This window comes from Parasteatoda tepidariorum, chromosome 1 (assembly GCF_982258835.1).
Source record: "Parasteatoda tepidariorum strain Cologne lab strain chromosome 1, Ptep-v5.0, whole genome shotgun sequence".
In the NCBI taxonomy this organism is placed as follows: domain Eukaryota; kingdom Metazoa; phylum Arthropoda; class Arachnida; order Araneae; family Theridiidae; genus Parasteatoda; species Parasteatoda tepidariorum.
The window spans coordinates 36555846-36575214 of NC_141755.1; the positions used below are offsets into that span (position 1 = coordinate 36555846).

The following is a 19369-nucleotide window of genomic DNA, read 5'->3' on the forward strand; positions in this document are numbered from 1 at the left end:
TTACTCGAGATGATTGTTAATTGGAGTATCTACGGCACCGATAAAACAAGTTATACTAACAATTTCTGCTATCTCGATTTTTTCGGAATAATAATTAATTGCAATAAAGACCACATCAATAAACAAGCATTGACAATTTATGAGCTCTAATTTTCTTTCGATAATAATTTATTGCAGCATATACGACTCAGATATAATAAATTATACTTCCAACTTCTAAGCTCGATTGTTCTCGAAATAACAATTAATTACAATTTATACGGCACCGATAAGCAAAGTAATGCTGGCAATTTTAGCTAAGCTCGAGTTTTCTCGAAATTTTAATTAATTGTAATATATACGACACCGATAAAACAAGTTATTCTGTCAATTTCTACTTAGCTCAAGTTTTCTCAGGATAATAATTAATTGGAATAAATAACGTATCAATAAACAAGCATTGACAATTTCTAAGCTTGAATTTTCTTTCGATGATAATTAATATCAGTATATGCGACTGTGATGTAATAAGCTATACTCCTAAATTCTTCTAAGCTCAATTTTTCTCGAAATCATAATTAATTACAATTTATGCGGCACCGATATAAGAAGTAATGCTGATAATTTCTGCCAAGCTCGAGTTTTTTCAGGATTATAATAAATTTCGATTTATACGACACCTATAAAACAACTCATAGTGACTGAGTTTCTGCTGAGCTCGAAATCTCATGGGATAATAATTCGTTGCAATAAATACGATCCCAATAAAGCAAGTCATGCTTAAAATTTCAGCTAAACTTAAATTTTATCGGGTTAACAATTATTAGGGATAATAATTATATACGGCTTAGAAGCGTATAATAATCATAGAAGCGTTGAGTAAATTATATACATGTTGCATATGGTAGAAAATGTGTCAAAATACGTTTTCTCTTAAACATAGTGTTTTCTCAATGTGTTCTCAGATTGCCCAGGATGTGGAATCGGAAGTGTTCAGTGTTCTGACGGACATGTGTGTGAGTCACCATGTGGAAAAATATTATCATATGGATATCCGCTCAACTACCCAAATAATCATAGATGTGGGTGGTTAATACGGTAAATATAAAAACATAATTTATGAAAATATTTTAATGCGATAATATAGGTTCGTATCAATAAATGTAAGAAAAATTATTAACTGAAACTGAATATTTAAGAATACTTATTATTATAATTAACTACGTAATGGAATTTTTTTTTCATAAATTATATGTTAACCTACAATTTCTTAGAAATAGATTTATATTATTTTGTTTAATTTTTAAAATGTAAAAATATTCGTAATCTTATCATGCTGCTGCTGTTAAAATTTATCAAACTCTTCTCTACTAGTGATTAATCAGGAATTTGCAAAAAAAAAATTATAAATATTATAATTTTTTTAAATCTTAAAAATGATGCTTAAAAAAACATTAGACTTACTAATTTTTTAAAATTAAAGAGAAAAAAACAACAACTAATTTCCCCCATTTTCAGAGTATGTCATGAAATCGATTTTTTTTTCGGTTTGTCTTTATCTCCCAATAGACCTTCAAATACGGATTACTTTTTTATTAACTGTCTTTCGGGTTTGTAACGGTGGAATCTTACAATTGGAATTTTTATTACTTTACTACTAGCTAGAAAAACTTATATATCTATTGGAACGATCAAATTCAAATTCAATCGATATTTTCTTAACGATATTTTCTTTTTAGAAAATTTATGGTTAATAAAAATTCTGAAAACTTCGCGAGCTGCTCGATAGTTCAAATTTTAATTGGAGTTCTTCAATATACAACGAGTGGAAAAATAAAGAACCACCCTAAATAACTTCTGATCTAGTCTTCAGATTTTTACATACTAAGACTCGATCTTAATGGTTCATGGGAGGGATCTTAATCAGCGGTTCTCAATTTGGTTCGGCTACGGAACCCAAAATAATTCACCCTCTTTAAGCGGAACCCCTACTTTATGGATAAAGTTTATTAAGGTATTACTGAACGTTATACCCTATAAAAGACTGTTTTTAAAATATTTAATCAGGGGAATGAATATTTTTCATAGTTTTATCTGCAATAATCTTAAATTGGGGTTTACGTCCGACTGTCAAATTTTCCGTCCTTGTGCTATATCTAGTATAGTAGTGAATTTGTTTTTGGTGCAAATACATAAGTTGAAAATGAATAAAATAAGCCAATTTATGGTTTACTTCGAGATGAAAACTTAAAAAAAACTGCTATGAACGTCGAAATTGGTTATTAAGGAAATTTTATTAACGAATTTAATTTTATTTTGATTTGAAAAGCGTGAAAGGAAAAATTATTGCAATATTTTATAAATGCTTGTTCTTTTCATAATTTATTCAACGCATTATTATGAGAAATATTATATTTTCTATTAAAAATGCCTTTTATTTTTCACTGGCATTTTGCTTGAAGTAATTTTATAAATGCATATAAAATATACTTTGTATCTATATATAATTATTTTATCTGAGGTTTCAAAACTCATCACCGGTTGTAAAAAGTACGAACTCGCGGAAAACCGTTGACTTTTCCACGAAACCATAGAATTCCGCTGAACCCCATTCGGAAACCGCTGATCTAAATTATGCTGCTAACCGATTAGTTTAGACCGATTTTAATGTCAGAGACCAAAACGTAATTTCTTTAGATAAACACATTTCCTTTACTGGAGAATTAGGATTTCTTATTCTTAAAACAAGGGAAGTACCACAATTTAGGATATATGGTCCCTATATTTTGGTCAGGAGAGCAATCGAAAGTTTAGACCCCTTAATGTTAATTTTACTTTTTCCGTATTTTGCTATAAATCGAGGACTTTTTAAGCGAATCCAATGTTTATTTCGGAAAATATCCTTTTCTGGCTGATCACGTAACTCAAATTATTGTTTACGCTAATTAATTAACCTTTTCATGGTCACTCCCTTAAACCCATAGAGTCGAACAACGTGTAAATCCGATCACTGGACAAAACATTATTTAGGGCTTTCGGTTTTTTTGGGCATTGTACGGCGCAAAACAAGTTTCATCTATTTCCTGAGAGCTAAAAGGAGAACTTATATCCAAATACGATTTGTCGTCGATCGAAATTTCAACCACTTCCCTTCTAGCTAGAGTGCCTAAATTTTAAGTGGAGTTTTGTGTCAGTTGACAATACTACAAGTTATAATTGTTTTCTGAATATCGATTAGTAATAGTTCCATAAATTCCATTTTATCTCTGCCAATCAAAAATTCTGATGTAAACAAACCAGCAGATCCAAAACTAAAAAGAATAAAGTAATAAAAAAACAAATAAAAAGTTTCAAAAACTGCGTTTCAAATTGGACTAAAAAATAGAAAATATTTTAATTCGTTATTAATTTCTAGCTACACTGATTCGATCGTGATGAACCTAAAGTTTCTTGTTTCGCGCCTAGCAAATATAAAATTAATTTCTCTCTTGAAGACCACTTGTAAAACGTAGTTTTTAAATCTTTTTGCTTTATTTTTATAAAATTTATTAGAATAACTATGCATATTCAGATAATAACCTAATAAGTTGTAGCAGTAATTACTCATCATTGCAAATATAAACATATTACTGAGTACATTAAAATTTCATAAAGATATTATATTATATCAACTTGTTCTTCGTAAGGCTGATACAGTATCTCCCTTTCCTCCAGAACCAATTCCTCGCACTTCATTTCCCTTACTTTTCAAGATTTTGATATAAAAGGAGGAGAGAATTGTCAGTTTGATTATTTGGCTGTATACGATGGGGATTCCAATGAAAAATCTAATCTAATTGGACGGTTTTGTAACACTAAGAAACCACCCCTTGAGATAGTTTCCAATTGGAACACTTTGACCATTGAATTTTCCTCAGATGCGGATGAAACTGGAAGAGGATTTTCTCTGACTTACGCTTCCATGAATTATGAAATTCCTACCGACATTGCAAATGATACAAAGAAAGGTAAAATATTACTTTATTTTACATTCTATCTAGCAATATTTTAATGTTATTCAGTACGTTTTCGTAAGGAATAAAATTTGAGTAGATGAAGATTAAAATGGATATGATGTCTTATGCTTATTTTGTTGTTGCTCATATAAATATAACGTCAAGTTTGATATCATTTTACATTTGCAGGCTTACTGGATGAATGTTCTAAGTAATGCAGAAAAATAAATTGAGATTTATCATGGAAATAGTATTTTAGTCTCTTTTCATTATACTACAGTACATTATTTTGCCGAATCAATACATTTCGGAATTCCCAGTGGATGATTGTTCTAAGTGATAGTTCCGAAAAAAAAAATTGAGAATTCTCAGGATAAGTTTTACTTTTCCATCTTTCAATTATTTTACCGAATTCTTAAATTTTGGAATTCTCACGTAAATGAGTTTTTGAAGTGATACTTTAGAAAAAAATTGAGATTTCCCAGGAAAAATTAATTGTATTTTAGTCTTTATTAATTATACAACTATAATTTATTATTTGTATAGTTAATTTCGGAATTCTGATGAATGCTATAAGTGAAACTTTTGAAAAAAAATGAAATTACTCAGGAAAAATTGCATTTTAGCCCCTTTTAATTATACAAGAATATTATATATTTTGCCGAGTAAAGAAATTCTGGAAGTCTCAAATGAAATCCTTAAGTGATATTCTTGAAAAAAAAAGAAGAAAGATTTCGGCTGAAAAGATTGTATTTTATCTCGATATCATTAGTTGCAATATCATTAAGCTTTTAAAATCTCAGTGGATAAAAGTAAACTGACAATATACTTAGTATACTTAGTTCAAAGTATACTTAGCGACAACGCAGTCCTTAGAGTTTAACTGAGTGAAGGAGATTTATAGATTTTGTGAATTAAAAGCTTGAGGTCAAGTTACATTTGTTTTCCATTCTCAACGTATAAATGCTAAAGCTAATTTAAATGAATTAAATAAAATATCACTGAGTACTACTAATTTAAGAAACGGTTAATTATTCAAAAGAATGTTTTTTAACTCGCCGTAAGTTTTATTATTGCAAAAGAAAAAAAATAAATAAATGCATGGATGTTTCAGTGTTGCACTTTTTATTCTAGAAGTGCGCACACTACCTAATAACTTCTTACATTTAACTTAAGAAACGTGCCTGAAATTAAAATTATAATTTAATAGTTTCTTATGTTATTATTTGACGTTACAATTAAAGTTTTACGTTTAACTCGTTTTTCTATCTTTTTTTTGCATTGTTTGATACACTTCTTGTTCCAGATTTTTGATTAAAAATAAACAAAATGCATCAAATTGAAGGAACATTTAATTTATTGACTCATTTTTAAAAGGAAGAAAGTGAAGAAAGGAACTAAAGAGTAATTAGCACTACAGTAGACATTTTAAAAGAAGAAAATGTTTTTTAAAAATAAATTTGTTGTCATGCGTCGTTTTAAAACTATTTATTAATGCAATATATTTTCCTTATCATTTTTTGGCTGATTTTTTCCGAATGGTTAAATTTTTCAACAAATTAACTTTATTTTTTCTCTTTCGCACCAATTTACTCAACATAATTTTATGACAAATTAATTTCAGTACCTGTTTTCAACAATTTAAGATTAATTTCTTTTAGTTAGAGTACTCTTCTCTTTTAAGGACGAAAATATACAGAAAATGCATTAATACAATATTTTTAAATTTTTTCCATTTGTCTTCCATGGCAGAAATAAAGTGTTTTTGAGTTTATTTTTCGGTTTACAGGTGTAAAATATACACCTGAGGTAGAAAATTAGACTATGATTTGTATAAGAAATAACATCATCTTTAAACATCAACTTCAATTTAATTTACACATATATAGCTCAGCAATACTTATAGTTGAAATCTGGCGAAATTATTCGCACCTCAAATATATTTATTCGCTTGAAGTGTAGAAACATTGCATGTACTCCTCAAAAACAAACCTCTTTTAAACTGGTTGCTCAAAGGTAAATTTATATCAACCTCAAAGCAACCTCAGGTAAAAATAAAACTACTTCACATATCTTAATTAAAAGTCTTGGAAGGTTTATTTATTAAAGTTGTTTTTGAAGTCAATCAACCTCAACAACTCAAATCAAGTCAACTTCAAATCAACATCAAATTAACCTTAACACTCCAAAACAATCACAAAAGCACCTTATAAGGGTTTATTTTTTAATACTCTCTTCATCAAAAATTTGAGATTGTTCGATATTCTAAGAAATTAATTTTCCATTTTTCTTTCAACAATTCAATCCTATTTCTCGTTTAAAACAATTTAAATACTCTAATATCTGTAATAGATTAACATTAAGTTTTACTTTTTGACACACTGTGAAATAACAAATTCATTCAAACTTAAACACATTATTGTTAGAAAATAAGGTAAATGTGTATCCTTATTTCTGAATTTCATAAATATATTAAACTAAATTTGAACAGATTTCAATTATTTTTTTATTTTTAAAGATGAAGACTACTGTCTCCCCGGATGGGAATATCACAACGGATATTGCTACAATGCGTATCATGGAAGCGTGCCGATACAGTGGTACGAAGCAGAGAGAAAATGTCAAAGTTATGATGCGAGTAGCCATTTAGTGAGCATTTTGGACGAGAAAGAGAATGCTATCATTCATTACTTCCTTACTAATGTATGGCATGCAAAGCATAAGGCACTCTACATAGGTAACTTAAAAGCTATTCAAATATACTCATGGAAATTACTTAAGGTTTTATAATTTTTTTTTGCATTACTAGAAATTCTATTCTTGTTCGCTTCGATCCTCGATCCCAAGGATCCCTCAGTCATCTTATACCAAAATTTATACATTTAATTACACTGTAAAAAATACCGCTTATTTTTACGAAAATATAATTTAACGGTATAAAACCATTTTATTAACAACGGAGTTTTTCTTTGCCCAAATCACAAGGAGATTAAAACCGTCAGTTGAAATTCTAATGTAGCCTTACAATTAAAGCTATGCGATGATTTTAAACTGTCTAAATAATCTTGCAGCGAAAAATTATCTCGGCTTTAGAACAGTCAAGTATTTTAAGTATTTTAAAAGTAATTAAACTTTTTTAAGAATCACCCATTTGGAGACATTTTTTTCCACCTAGATGAAAATTACCAAAATCACTGCAGTATTCATAGTTTTTCAAATTTTCATGTGCCCAAGTAAAGCCGCATTGGAGTAGGTTTTTAAATATTAAGAAGTTAGACCACAAACGCTCTTCATTTTCACAAAACTGTGACTTTTCCATTTAATGAGGTTTTGCGCCATTTTCAAAATGAGCGTAGACATCGCTGGTTTTAGATAGGCTAAACTTAACCTAACAGTCCATGAGTAACATTTGAAAACTCACAGCAGTTATAAAAGCAGCGTACTATTCACAAAGAAGCATAATTTCATATTCCGATGGAGCCTTCGAAAAAAAGCCATACGGTTCCACAACTTCGCACTTCACATTTCATTTATCTCTTACCGTTTTCGAGAAAGGAAAGCTGACTCCCTATTTTTCTATCAGGTAGCATTGTAAGTAGAGCTCATAGGTAGTGGAGTGCATGGACCTTTCTTGCAGAGCATAGCACTTTACTATACATGCCTGTACTTTGATAACTATAACTGTACTTTGATAACTATAACTTATACTGTTTGAAAATTTAGAGGTCGGATACGGAGCATATCTTTTCGAAATTTTGACTTTTTAAAAGTGAGTTTAAAAAATGTATAGAAAAATGAATGAAAATAACATTTATGTTTCAAATAAATTTCGTAATATATATAAAAATTACCCAAGTTCATAATATGACCTACGTATTAAAATGGCCCCTTTAAGATTATATCCTTAAATAATTATATAATAATAAAAATATATTCATTATGTAGGACTTAATGACGATGCAAGAGAAGGTGTTTATAGATGGAGTGATGGTAATCCAATGATATATGCTGACTGGTATGTTTTTCGTTAAAAATATTATACTATCATAATATAAAATATTATAAATATACACATCCACGCATAACAACAGAGCCACCACCTCTGACCGCAGAATTGTTTTAGTGTTCAGGACGGAGCAGTGATGTGGGGAGAGTATAATCTGACCATGTTAACCCTCATTTATGAAAAGGTACTCCATCATAGAATCGAGTTAACATGTCTTATATATTAGTGAATTGGAAATGTATTTTCGTAGTGGTTGACACACTACAGTACTATCCCACCCAATTATAGCTGTGATAGAATTCGATGAATGGATACCAATAGTTGATTCATTGCTGTTTTATGAAAAGCTGAGAGATCCGTATTAAGATCACCAAACTTTAGAGTGCTGATCACGAGAGCTGTAATAAGTTCGCGGTCACTCCTGTGTTACCGTTAGGAGTCTAGTGTATACGTTGTACGTTATGTGTGATCAAAATTGAGTAACAACAGCGCGATTAGGTGGATGATGTCACAATCAGAAGTAGCAAGTCAAATTTGTCAATGTGGACATTCAATCGAAGTAGACGTATTCAAGTCGAAGTGGTAGTTTCTCTCAAGGTAGGCGGGTTCACAACACGTTTGGAGGTCACCAATGTTAGGAGAGTAGAATTCGACTGTCATCTATGAAAAGGTACCCCAACATAGGATCGAGTAATCATGTCTTATATACTAGTGAATTGGAATTGTATTTTTGTAGTGGTAGACACACTATAGCCATTTTTAAAACTATTTTTAAATTTGTTAATTTTCTTATTATTAAAGTTTATTATTTTCACAATGTGTGCAATTAATTTTAAATCAATATACCTAATGCCAACCTCTACATTATACACTATACTACTTAACTAAACTTATATACATATACAACATAATCGCTTAAGTTTCTTGGGATTATTCTTTTTAGGAGTAAACTCATTCACAAGTCATAAAGATTTCAAGTTCAAGTCATATTTCAAGACAAAAGCTGTTTTATCGCAAATGAATGAAGAGTAATTTCGGATCATAATTTACTACAATTCGTATAATTTAAACTTTATATTATATTAATTAAAGCTTTATTTATATTAAGTAAAGCTTAATAACTTAGCTTTAAATTTATGTCTTTTTTAATATAAAAGCTGCTTTCTAAATGAATAAAAGGAAAATTTGGATAATTTGTCGTTTTATTGTAGGGCGATGAGCAGTCGATCCTTCACGAATCAACCAGATGGTGGAACTTACCAAGATTGCACAATGTTGAGAGTGGATAGTGGACATTCGACTGCCCACTGGCATGACATCCCATGTTCTTTGGGAAAGTTAACTTTTTATGAAAAAGATGGAATTGATTTTGGAGGATTCAAAATTGGTGTGAATGCTTCCCTGAACAGCTATATTTGTAAAATGAAAAGCAAAGTACCCATAAGTAAGAACTTGCTTTTTTTTAAAAACATTATGAATATAAGAGAAGGTTAAACACGTACGTCGTAAAATTCTGCTTGCAACCACTAATGAGGAGAGTGGAAGGAAACTACTTTAAAACCAAAAAAGAGCATAAAAAAGAGAAGTTCAGCTCTTCGAATACGTAACTCACGGTGCGCCTTAACCAAAGTTAGATAAAATGCTCTTACACCTAGAACATCAGAAGAGATTCTGAATTTACAATGCTAACAGATAATAAAAATCAAAAGATCAAAATAATCTGTGGAAAGATTTTTAAAAAAATCCACTTTGAACATTTTTGCTCTTAAAGTATGATATTTTGGAAAATCTAGCGTTCTTTTATATCAATAGAAAGGAAAAAATGATTAATAATGATTTTTCAGTTGTAATTCTATTAAACTTTTATTATTTAAACACTTTACTGCTGATAAAATATGAAAATGTAACATAATTTAATCATAATTACATCAATTTAAACATATGAAGCATTATATCTAAATCGAAAGGTGTTTAGGATAATCCGGGTGATTTGCAGCAACCTTATTCATTTCCCAGGAAGACTTTAAGAAATCAAAATGTACGGACTCCATCGCCTGCTCCCGAAAAAATGCTAATCCTTCACCGTTTTTGTCACAGAACTGTCACAGAACAGAAAAACTGCATGAACCTTTGGCTGACACCAAAGTCCATGTAGCTCTCTTTGAAAGCTTCTATACATGCTTTGTAATTTTGGTCAAGCCTATTTCCGAAGCATGCAGAAACCACTTTTTTGATGTCGTCAAATACTTTAACATACTTCAGTATTTCTAAATTTTTAAACTGGCGCAGAAGTTCTTCTTATCCAAAAGTGTTTTGCATGCATTTCCCTTAAACCCAGAACATCCTTGTCTGATTTCACGCTGAACGTGACAAGCTTTTGTCCATGTCAGCGATTCTTTCTCCCACTCTTTCAACATATGCGTGAAAACAGTGTTAACAACACCAAGCATAAGGTGTAATTCTGGAGGTGGAATAATGTCTAGAAATGTTTTGCCTCCAACAGTTGCAATAGCGGTGGATGAATGTAATTGAAATAATCTTTCGCTTTGATTTTTGAACCTTTTCCTTCAGTCAGCCAACTTGTATAATACGATGAAACATTTTCGGGGGATCTCAATTCACCACAGCTGCTTAGCTCATCTTTCTTGGCATAACAATAAGTGCATGGGTATGCGCTGCTCTGCGACATTATACCTGCTAAGATATTCGCTAACTTCAAATCGGTTGCAATTTTGCTGTGGAAAGGACTTATATTCAACGTGAGTTGATCTACATTCTTATATTTTCTTGTGCACTCGGAACTGCTACTAGAATGAATAGTCGTTTAACTCCAGAATCCTTAAATTTTCTTGCAGCTATCCCCTCATCATACTTAGCACGCTTACCGCTGCACTCGAAGTCTAACTCATTTGATTGTACAGAAAGATGTAGTTTTAAAAATCCACCTCCACCGTCAATGCCCATTTTTAAGTGAACATCCAGCACATCTCGTTTATTTTTCACATAATGAACAAAAGCAGGAACATCTTTGCAGTTAACTCCAAGCGCAGGAGCATCCGAGTCTTCATCGCCTTTTATACAAACGAAAGGAAATTCCTTAAAATCAAAATAATCATCGACAGAATGAGCTGTGATATTAAGTTTTGCTTTTTATCCTGGTTCAATTGCTTTTCTACTTCGTGTACACACGAATGGAAGCTGCCATTTTTAAAGTCACAGTGCTTGTGTCGCTAAAGTCGATTTAAGTTTTCATTATTTTTGTTTTTTTAAATAGTGATTCATCGACTATAATTAACAATTAAAAAACTTCTAATAATTACAAAATTTATTATAAAAGGTTATTATGAATATTAAATACAAATATATTATTTTTCTTTCTATTTATAAGTATAAAATGATGCTAACATTTTTGAAATATCATACTTCGTGAGAAAAAATGTTCAAAGTGGATTTTTTTAAAAATCTCTCCAGAGATTATTTTAATTTTTCGATTTTTATTATCTAAGAACATTGTAAATTCAGAATCTTTTCTAATTTTCTCGGTGAAAGAGCATTTTATTTAACTTTGGTTAAGGCGCATCGTGAACTAACGCGGAGTACTGCTCTGTGCGGTACGTGCTGTAGCAGAAAAATAACTTACAGGGGGAGCAGATTTAGCAGAGCATCATTTGAACTGAGATTCAGAACCTTCCAATTCTCTGTTTTCCCCGACAATCAAGTAGGTTTTGACTTCCGACCCCCAAAGAAAGACTTATTAGATATCGATAGCGCTTTTTTTTTAGTTATTTGATGGCTTTTCTCCCATAGCCTTTTTGTTTTAATATTCTATTTTTAATGTGGGTATTTTTTAAATTCTTTTTAGACCAGGGTTCTAAAGGTATGTTATGGAAACATCTATATATTTCTTTCGCTTAATATTTGAATATATGATTTTCTTGATTATGTATAATAATAAGCAACGCTTTTAAAATCGTTTAGAAATGCGTTTGTTTATGAGAGTTTTTGTTAAAAACACCTCGATTCTCATGTATGACTCTGTATCGTGGTTTTATTGGGGACCTATAAAGTATCTATCTCTAAAAACTAGAAAAGAGGTATGACTTACCGCTGTATTGTCACAGGCTCAAGATAATTATATTAATAAACCCAATGCTTCTGTCTAAAAACTTCACCAATGACAATATAGCGATGCAGAGGTGGCTCAGGGAATAGAGAGTCCGCTTTCCAATGACGTGGGTCGGGGTCGAATTCCAGTGATGACTGGTCGAGGAGAATTCCGTCTAGCGCTCGCCCTCGCCCTGACCACAGTGTTGGCGTAAAATATAGGGGAGAGTGGGGTCAATTGAAACAGGGTACGATTGTAACAGAGCAAAAATTTCGAGTGTCGGGTTCTAGATTTGGTTCCTAGGTGGCACACAAGATGTATTTAATAAATCTACATGTACACCCCTGCTGGCAACCATTTTTATGTACTTTTGAAAGAGTTACACCACAAAAGATATTTTTACGTCACGCAAGTACTTTTTTTGGTATTAGAATATTATATTGTAACAAAGTAATTTCGTTTAAACAAATAAAAATTAGTAACCGAATATGTAAGTGGACACCTTAATTAACATTTCAATAAAAAAATATTAGTTTTGCTAATTAACTAGCATTGTTTTTAACAAATGAAGCTGAAATGACGTCTTGGGGACGATTGTAACAATAAGTAAAGGGACGATTGTAACAGCTGAAAATAAATAATCGTACGTTTACAAACCATTACTTAACTCTTTAAGAACCACCAATAGTTTCCTATATCATTTATATTATGTTGCATGTGCATTATTTTATTTGTCACCTTTCACAGCATAAATTAAAATTTTTAACCCCTTAAAGTTAAAAGTTTAACCCTTTAGGTCTCTGCTCATTATTATTTTTACTCCTAAAATATCACTACTATTTTGATCAATAAAAAAATATATCACAACTATGAACTAATATGTATCACTAATATGTATAATTAAGTATGTTTTAGTTGAATTTATGAACTGTTACAATTGACCCCGTAAGTGGGGACAATTGTAACAAGTGCACGAAAGTCAAAAATTGTTAATAACTAATATAATAATATTTAAAATCAGGTATTTATTTTTTTTCTAGTAGGGGATAGTCTACTTTACTCGTCTGTCAATTAATACTAATAATATATTGGATTTTTTGCTAGTTATAAATAGTTAAGTAAAAAATGTTACAATTGACCCCACTCTCCCCTACTCAGCGGTGGATGAATCATGGGTTAATAGCTCCTGCCGTCAAGCTTGCCGTGGGAGATTTTCCGCTTCATGCAACGCAAATGCGGGTTAATTCCATCAAAAAGTTCTCCCAATACTTGATCCAGGAGTTCTCTTGTGTTCTGGATAGGGTTCAAAATTACAAGACAACGGAGTTGAATATTAGTAATCGTAAACTCAAAATTGTATCGGTTGTTCAACGACGGTTATAAAATAAAATGAAATGACAATATAGCTATTTAATTTGATCGATTTTTGAGTAGGAATCCTGCAAAATTGTGCAATTTATCAATGACATGCTTCAATTTTACAAAAATAATAAGTGATATTTAATATAAATGAATTCATGTAAAAATGAATTAATGATTCGGGATAAATAAATAATAAGTAAAAAAATAGCTGAAAATTATTAAACATTTTATAATAATAATTATAAATCAAATTATAATAATAATTATAAAAATTAATAACTAACATGAAATTTAATAATTATTATAAAATTTAATAATTAATAGAATCAATTAAAAACTAATAGTTGAATTCAATTTTCACTATAAATCATAGTTTAAGTAGTAAAAGCTATATTTGTAATTTATATAAACATAATTTTTACTGTATAATTATATAGGTTCTCGATCCAGTTCCAGTTCCTGTTCTCGATCCAGTTTATAATAATTATAAATAATTAGTAATTATAGTTTGTATGTTACTTTGAACACATATCTTAAATAATTTTCTATGTTGAGAAATTTAAATCCGTAGAAATGCGAGCGTTTCCGCTAGCCCTGTTGCTTGATTTTCTTAAAAAAATTGTTTAGTTTTTATTTGTAATGAAGATAATGAGTTTTGTAATAAAAAAGGTAGTGTCATTTTTTAAGATAGATATATTTTACGCAACGCTTTGTTTACTAATCAAAATTTTCTATTTTATATATTATTTTAGATGCTACCAGGAATATTCCTTCGCTGTTTTCTGAAATCAATACGCATGAAATTGTCCCAGTAAATATGTCCAGTCAAAAATATTTTCAGTGCCAGAATGGCGAAATAATCACAATTCTTTCTGTCTGTGACTTTGTTGAAGATTGCAAGGACGGTAGTGATGAGTATAATTGCAGTAAGCATGTCATAATTGTTTTAGAAAAAAATTTTATGCTTTAGGTATATTTTCTAAAATGTTTAACTACTGATGAAAGTTATGATATCGCAGTTAAATGTTTTCTTTTCAACACAGTTAAGATGTTTTAAATTTAATATTCACAAAAAGCAGATATTTTTTAACAAAGCTGTACTTATAAGTTCGAAGAAACCAGACCCGACTTCTAACGAAATGCTGAATGATTCTTTGCCTGGACATTTGAATTAAAAACGCCTTAAAACTGTTTTTCAAAGGCTCCGTCGTAATATGAAATGATGCTTTTTCGCGAAAAATATGCTATTCTTATAACTGCTGTGAGTTTGCATCTGTTACTCATGACAGTTAGGTCAAGTTTAGCTCATCTAAAGCCAGCGCTGTCTAAGTTAATTTTGAAAATGGCGCTAAACATCAATAAGGGGAAAAGCAATACTTTTGTGAAGATGAAAAGTGTTTGTGGTCTAATACTTTAATACTTAAAAACTTACTCTAATGATATCTGGGCTCATAAAAATTTTCCAAAACTGAGAATACGGCAGTGATTTTGATAATATTCCTCTAGGCCAATTTGGCGATTTCTAGAAGAAGTTTAAAAACTTTTAATTTTCTTCTTCACGGCAAGATTATATAGAATCATCGCATTGCTTTAAGTGTAAGACACGTAAGCTATGGCTTTTTTACTTTCCTTGGTGACAGAGCTTCGAAAAACAACGTTAACTGTGTCTAAATTTCATAAAAAGAAAACACTTATTGACGATCTCATGAGCGATTCCCAAAATAAACGTAAAATTTGATAAAAATGAACATCATTTCCTTATTCCATGGATTTAATCACTAAGAAATGTATACAGAATTTCTACTCTAGAAGTCATATAAAAAGACGACAGCTTGCAAAAATGGCAACAGTCTGGTCCAAACGGTTTTAGCGCCACGCTACGGCAGAACGCTTAACTACAAGTTAGATTGATGGATCTATGAATTTATCGTTTTTACTATTATTTTGATTGAAGTTAATAAAATTCTTTGTAATTTTTTGGTTTTTTGATTTATTTTAAAACGCTTTGACACAAATATTATCGTGCGGAAGTAAATAAAAATATGACACAGACACAACATAATATACTGTAGATTGTCAACTATTCACATCCACTAAAACAACTAACCGTTTCCGTTAAGTGTTGCTAGAGGGCGCTGTAGGCAGTTGGGTCGGGAAAAACTTCAAGAAGCGTTTCGTGACGACATCAGAATGGATTGTTTTAAGTTTTATACCTGGACTATTCTTAGAATCGATTGAATCCAATGACGAACAAATGAGTGAGGGAAAGGATTGACGCGAATTGTGTTACTAAAATTCGCCAAGGAGCCAACATGTAACATTGATCTCGAATGCAAATGAGCGTTATGCGCTCATGATATTTATACCCTTCGTGTGAGTAGAAGTGTTACTTCCTATTTTTCACAGTGTCATTCTCCCTTTCTGAAATGGAAGTAAAAGTGTTTTAAAAACTAGCTCTCGATCATGGTTATGAAGACTCGAGCAATCGCACCTTTCACGTGCGAGATCAAAGAAAACCGATCAGCTGTCCTTCCAAAAAAAAGGGGAAAGAATGGAATGTCCGGGGGAAACTGTTCCAATTGCACTAAGGTTTAAGGGGCGATGTACGAATTGGATCAGGATTTTAAGTTAAAGCCTGTGACTCGATGTCACACAACAACATTAGTTACAACAGAGTACTTATTTAATTAAACTATTCTTTTCAATCTCAAAAATACATGTTTTATTTAAATGGTGTCTATTGTTGTAGCCCTTGAATCCTGTCCTCGTTGCAGCTTTCAGTGCGATAATGGAAATTATATCATAGTAGATGGATATTGTGATTATGAAGATGATTGTGGGGACAACTCTGATGAAAGCAGATGTGGTAAGATGTGGTCTTATTTTGAACACTCAATTTTTTTCGTTTTGGCATTTTAAGCGACAATGACTACTTAATAAACAAAATTTATTTTAAAAGTAGATTAATCGATCTTCATTGCCTTTCAGTTTGAGTATCGGTTGTTTGAACTTTAGCTATGATATCTCGAAGAAACATTAGAGCTTAATGTAAAGTTAACATTAATGCCGTTTTCCAAGGGGCAGCAATACTCAAAGTTTATTCAGACGTTGTATATTTATGTTTCCTATTTTTAGTAATGTGCATTTCCCCTTTTTTTTATAGTATTTTTATGCCTTTTTCATGTTTTGATGTGTTATTTTATGGTTTCTATCTGTATTATAACGTGTATCTATATTTTTTACATGTTGCTGATGGTTTCTTTCTGTAATTTTATAGTCGATTTTTATTTACCTTATATTTTTTCAATTAAAAATTGTTATAGTCTTGTAATTTGCGTAGTTCGCATCTCACATAATTTGTATGCTATTTTTATTATTTTTCTACCCATACATGACAGATTACAGACAATGTGGTCGATATGAGTTCCAGTGCAGAAATAAACAGTGTATACCTTTCCAAAAACGGTGTAATTTACTTTTGGATTGCTTTGATGGAACAGATGAAATTGATTGCAAAGGTATACCTCCTTTCTTTTTATTAAAAAAGAAATTTCAAGGCACTTTCAGTTAAGAATATTCTTCAAAAACTCTTTACATGTTTTTATTTTATTTTATTTATCTTTTAAAATTTTAAAATAATTTTTTGGAAAAATAAAATAAATATATTCAGTAAAATTAAATAATAATAATAATAAAAAAGACTTGAAATATAAATGTTAGAAGAATATCTGTTTGAATTCCTTCTTATCATTTTTTAAATTTTCAAAATTTCTGTTGTGAAGTTAATGTTGGGACATCTTTAACTATTTTGAAGTGATCATTCGAACAAAGTAAACAATAATGAAGTTTAAATGCCAACTTTTTAATTTTTTAACGTTTCAAAGTGACAATTTAAACACACTGAGCATAAAAGTTTAAATATAGACGTTTTAAAATTTTAATTGCTAAAACATGATCTTCCGGAAATAATAATTTCTCCTGACATAATGATATTTTGACTATAGTCTGAGTTTAAATACAGATTCAATTTTCTGGATAGAATTTTATTTTTGGTTATTTGTTATCCATCATTTCAAATTTATTATAATATCTTAATTTTTTTTTATCAGTAGTTTGAAACTTGTTATTACCTAGTCACGGAACGGTGAGCCCATGATAGTTAAAAATAAAAGACAGAAAAAATTCTTGCCATGCTGTGAGAAAACGATTACTGTAATAGTTTTAAGACACCATTCTTTATTTGATTTGATAATATTATGTATTTCTGAACATATTTTTTAACTGTAACAGAAAAATAGTGTCTATATATGCAGTCTTTTGAACCAGTGATTATTTTTTCTCTTGTATACCTTACAGGATACTGTAATAACGACGCAACTTTCAAGTGCTATGATGGTACCTGTATTCCTAGGCATGCACTTTGCGACGGGCATAGAGACTGTCCTGGAAATTATCATGAAGATGAGCAGATTGGGTGTAGTAAGGAATCGTTTGATGATTTTAGCAGTTTGTTACAATGTGTGACACATTATTGATAAAAACAGGAATTTATGTTTCGTAAAATTATTGTAAAAAACTCTACAAATTAATATAATAATAATTCTTAGGTACTGGGTCACTCAAAAATGTTGAGCTACTAGAAAAATGTTTTGCCGAGGTTGGATACACCATTAGGTAGCGTGATTGTAAAGCAACCAATGAATGGAAACGTACACTGTAAAAAATGGATATTCAAATTTCCGGAAACTCTATTCGCTTTTGACGAAACCGTTTTCTGGTATATGCTCCGTAAGAGCATTTGAGCAAAGTAACGAAGGAACTATCGTCACTTTTTCAAGGAAAAATTTCGTCATTAACAAAGAAATAGTTGGCCATTCTATTTTTTCCAAGTAAAACAAACTAGTAATGTGTAATGCATCTAACTATTATAATAATCACTTATTCGTGGGCACCATATAGCTGACTCAATGTCAGCTTAACTACACAAATAACTCACACCTATGTCCGAAGCGGGTTGCGAACCCGGAATCTGCCTAGTACGAAGCCAAATTCTTGTCCACCATACAGACCTGAAGGCTTGTTTAGATTTATGTTAATCTTATTGTTATGTTTAGATTATTTATTACTTGTTTATTTTCTTTAATCTAACCATCCTACTAGTTCCGTCATTTTAATTACCAACTCCCAAAATGCACAACAATGAGATTTCGAGTTGAGCGTTCTAGCGTTTCTTCAAAAATCACGTGCTTTCATGTCAAAATGAAAACTAACGAAATACAGTTCAAGGATTGCTGAATCATCAAAAGATGATCTTTTCTGAGAGGAAAAAGTCTTTTTACTGAGAGATTGAAAGGAAAGTTCTCGTTGAGGTATATGATTTGAAAGGACTTTACAATAATTAATTGAAAATTCTTTTTGGATATCAATGGCGCACTCGATGAATACAGTTTAGAATTCTACTCAGATACTCAGAGTTTTCACCCCAAAATGATGTGCACACACCGATTTCTTTGAAATACAAATGAGTCTTTGCCATGAGATCCATTGCAGAGTCCGTTGGTTCGTGATGTATGATAGCTTTGATAGAGCTCTTTTGAAAGATGTAAAAGTTCCATAAATCAGTTACATCGAAATTACTTAGAAGCACTCATGTAGATTTGCAAGATGAACGGTTGCATCATCATAGTGGGAAGACAACCATCGCCTATTCGCTTACAACGACAATTCTGATCATCGACTGTTATGATATTTTCAAATCTTGTGATGTACCCTACACTCTATTAAAAGTTTGTTACAACATTTTCAAAAAATTCTGTAAATACTGCAGTCTGAAAAGTATAGAAATGGTATAATATTATGAGACGTAAGCACCACATCAAAAATCTAAAAATATACGTGCAATACATTTTTAAAAGACCTATT

The 19369-nt window shown here is 30.7% G+C and overlaps 1 protein-coding gene across 1 annotated transcript in view; it reads left to right on the forward strand.

Annotated features, from left to right (window-relative positions):
* The window catches only part of LOC107445139 (uncharacterized), a 93155-nt gene that overhangs the window by 43359 nt on the left and 30427 nt on the right, over positions 1-19369 (forward strand). The window contains exons 17-25 of the mRNA XM_087161861.1: positions 945-1077; positions 3694-3986; positions 6493-6711; positions 7920-7989; positions 9192-9424; positions 14200-14373; positions 16197-16313; positions 16846-16965; positions 17804-17926. Coding sequence (XP_087017987.1) covers positions 945-1077; positions 3694-3986; positions 6493-6711; positions 7920-7989; positions 9192-9424; positions 14200-14373; positions 16197-16313; positions 16846-16965; positions 17804-17926 — 1482 coding nt within the window. The remainder of the gene's footprint in view (positions 1-944; positions 1078-3693; positions 3987-6492; positions 6712-7919; positions 7990-9191; positions 9425-14199; positions 14374-16196; positions 16314-16845; positions 16966-17803; positions 17927-19369) is intronic.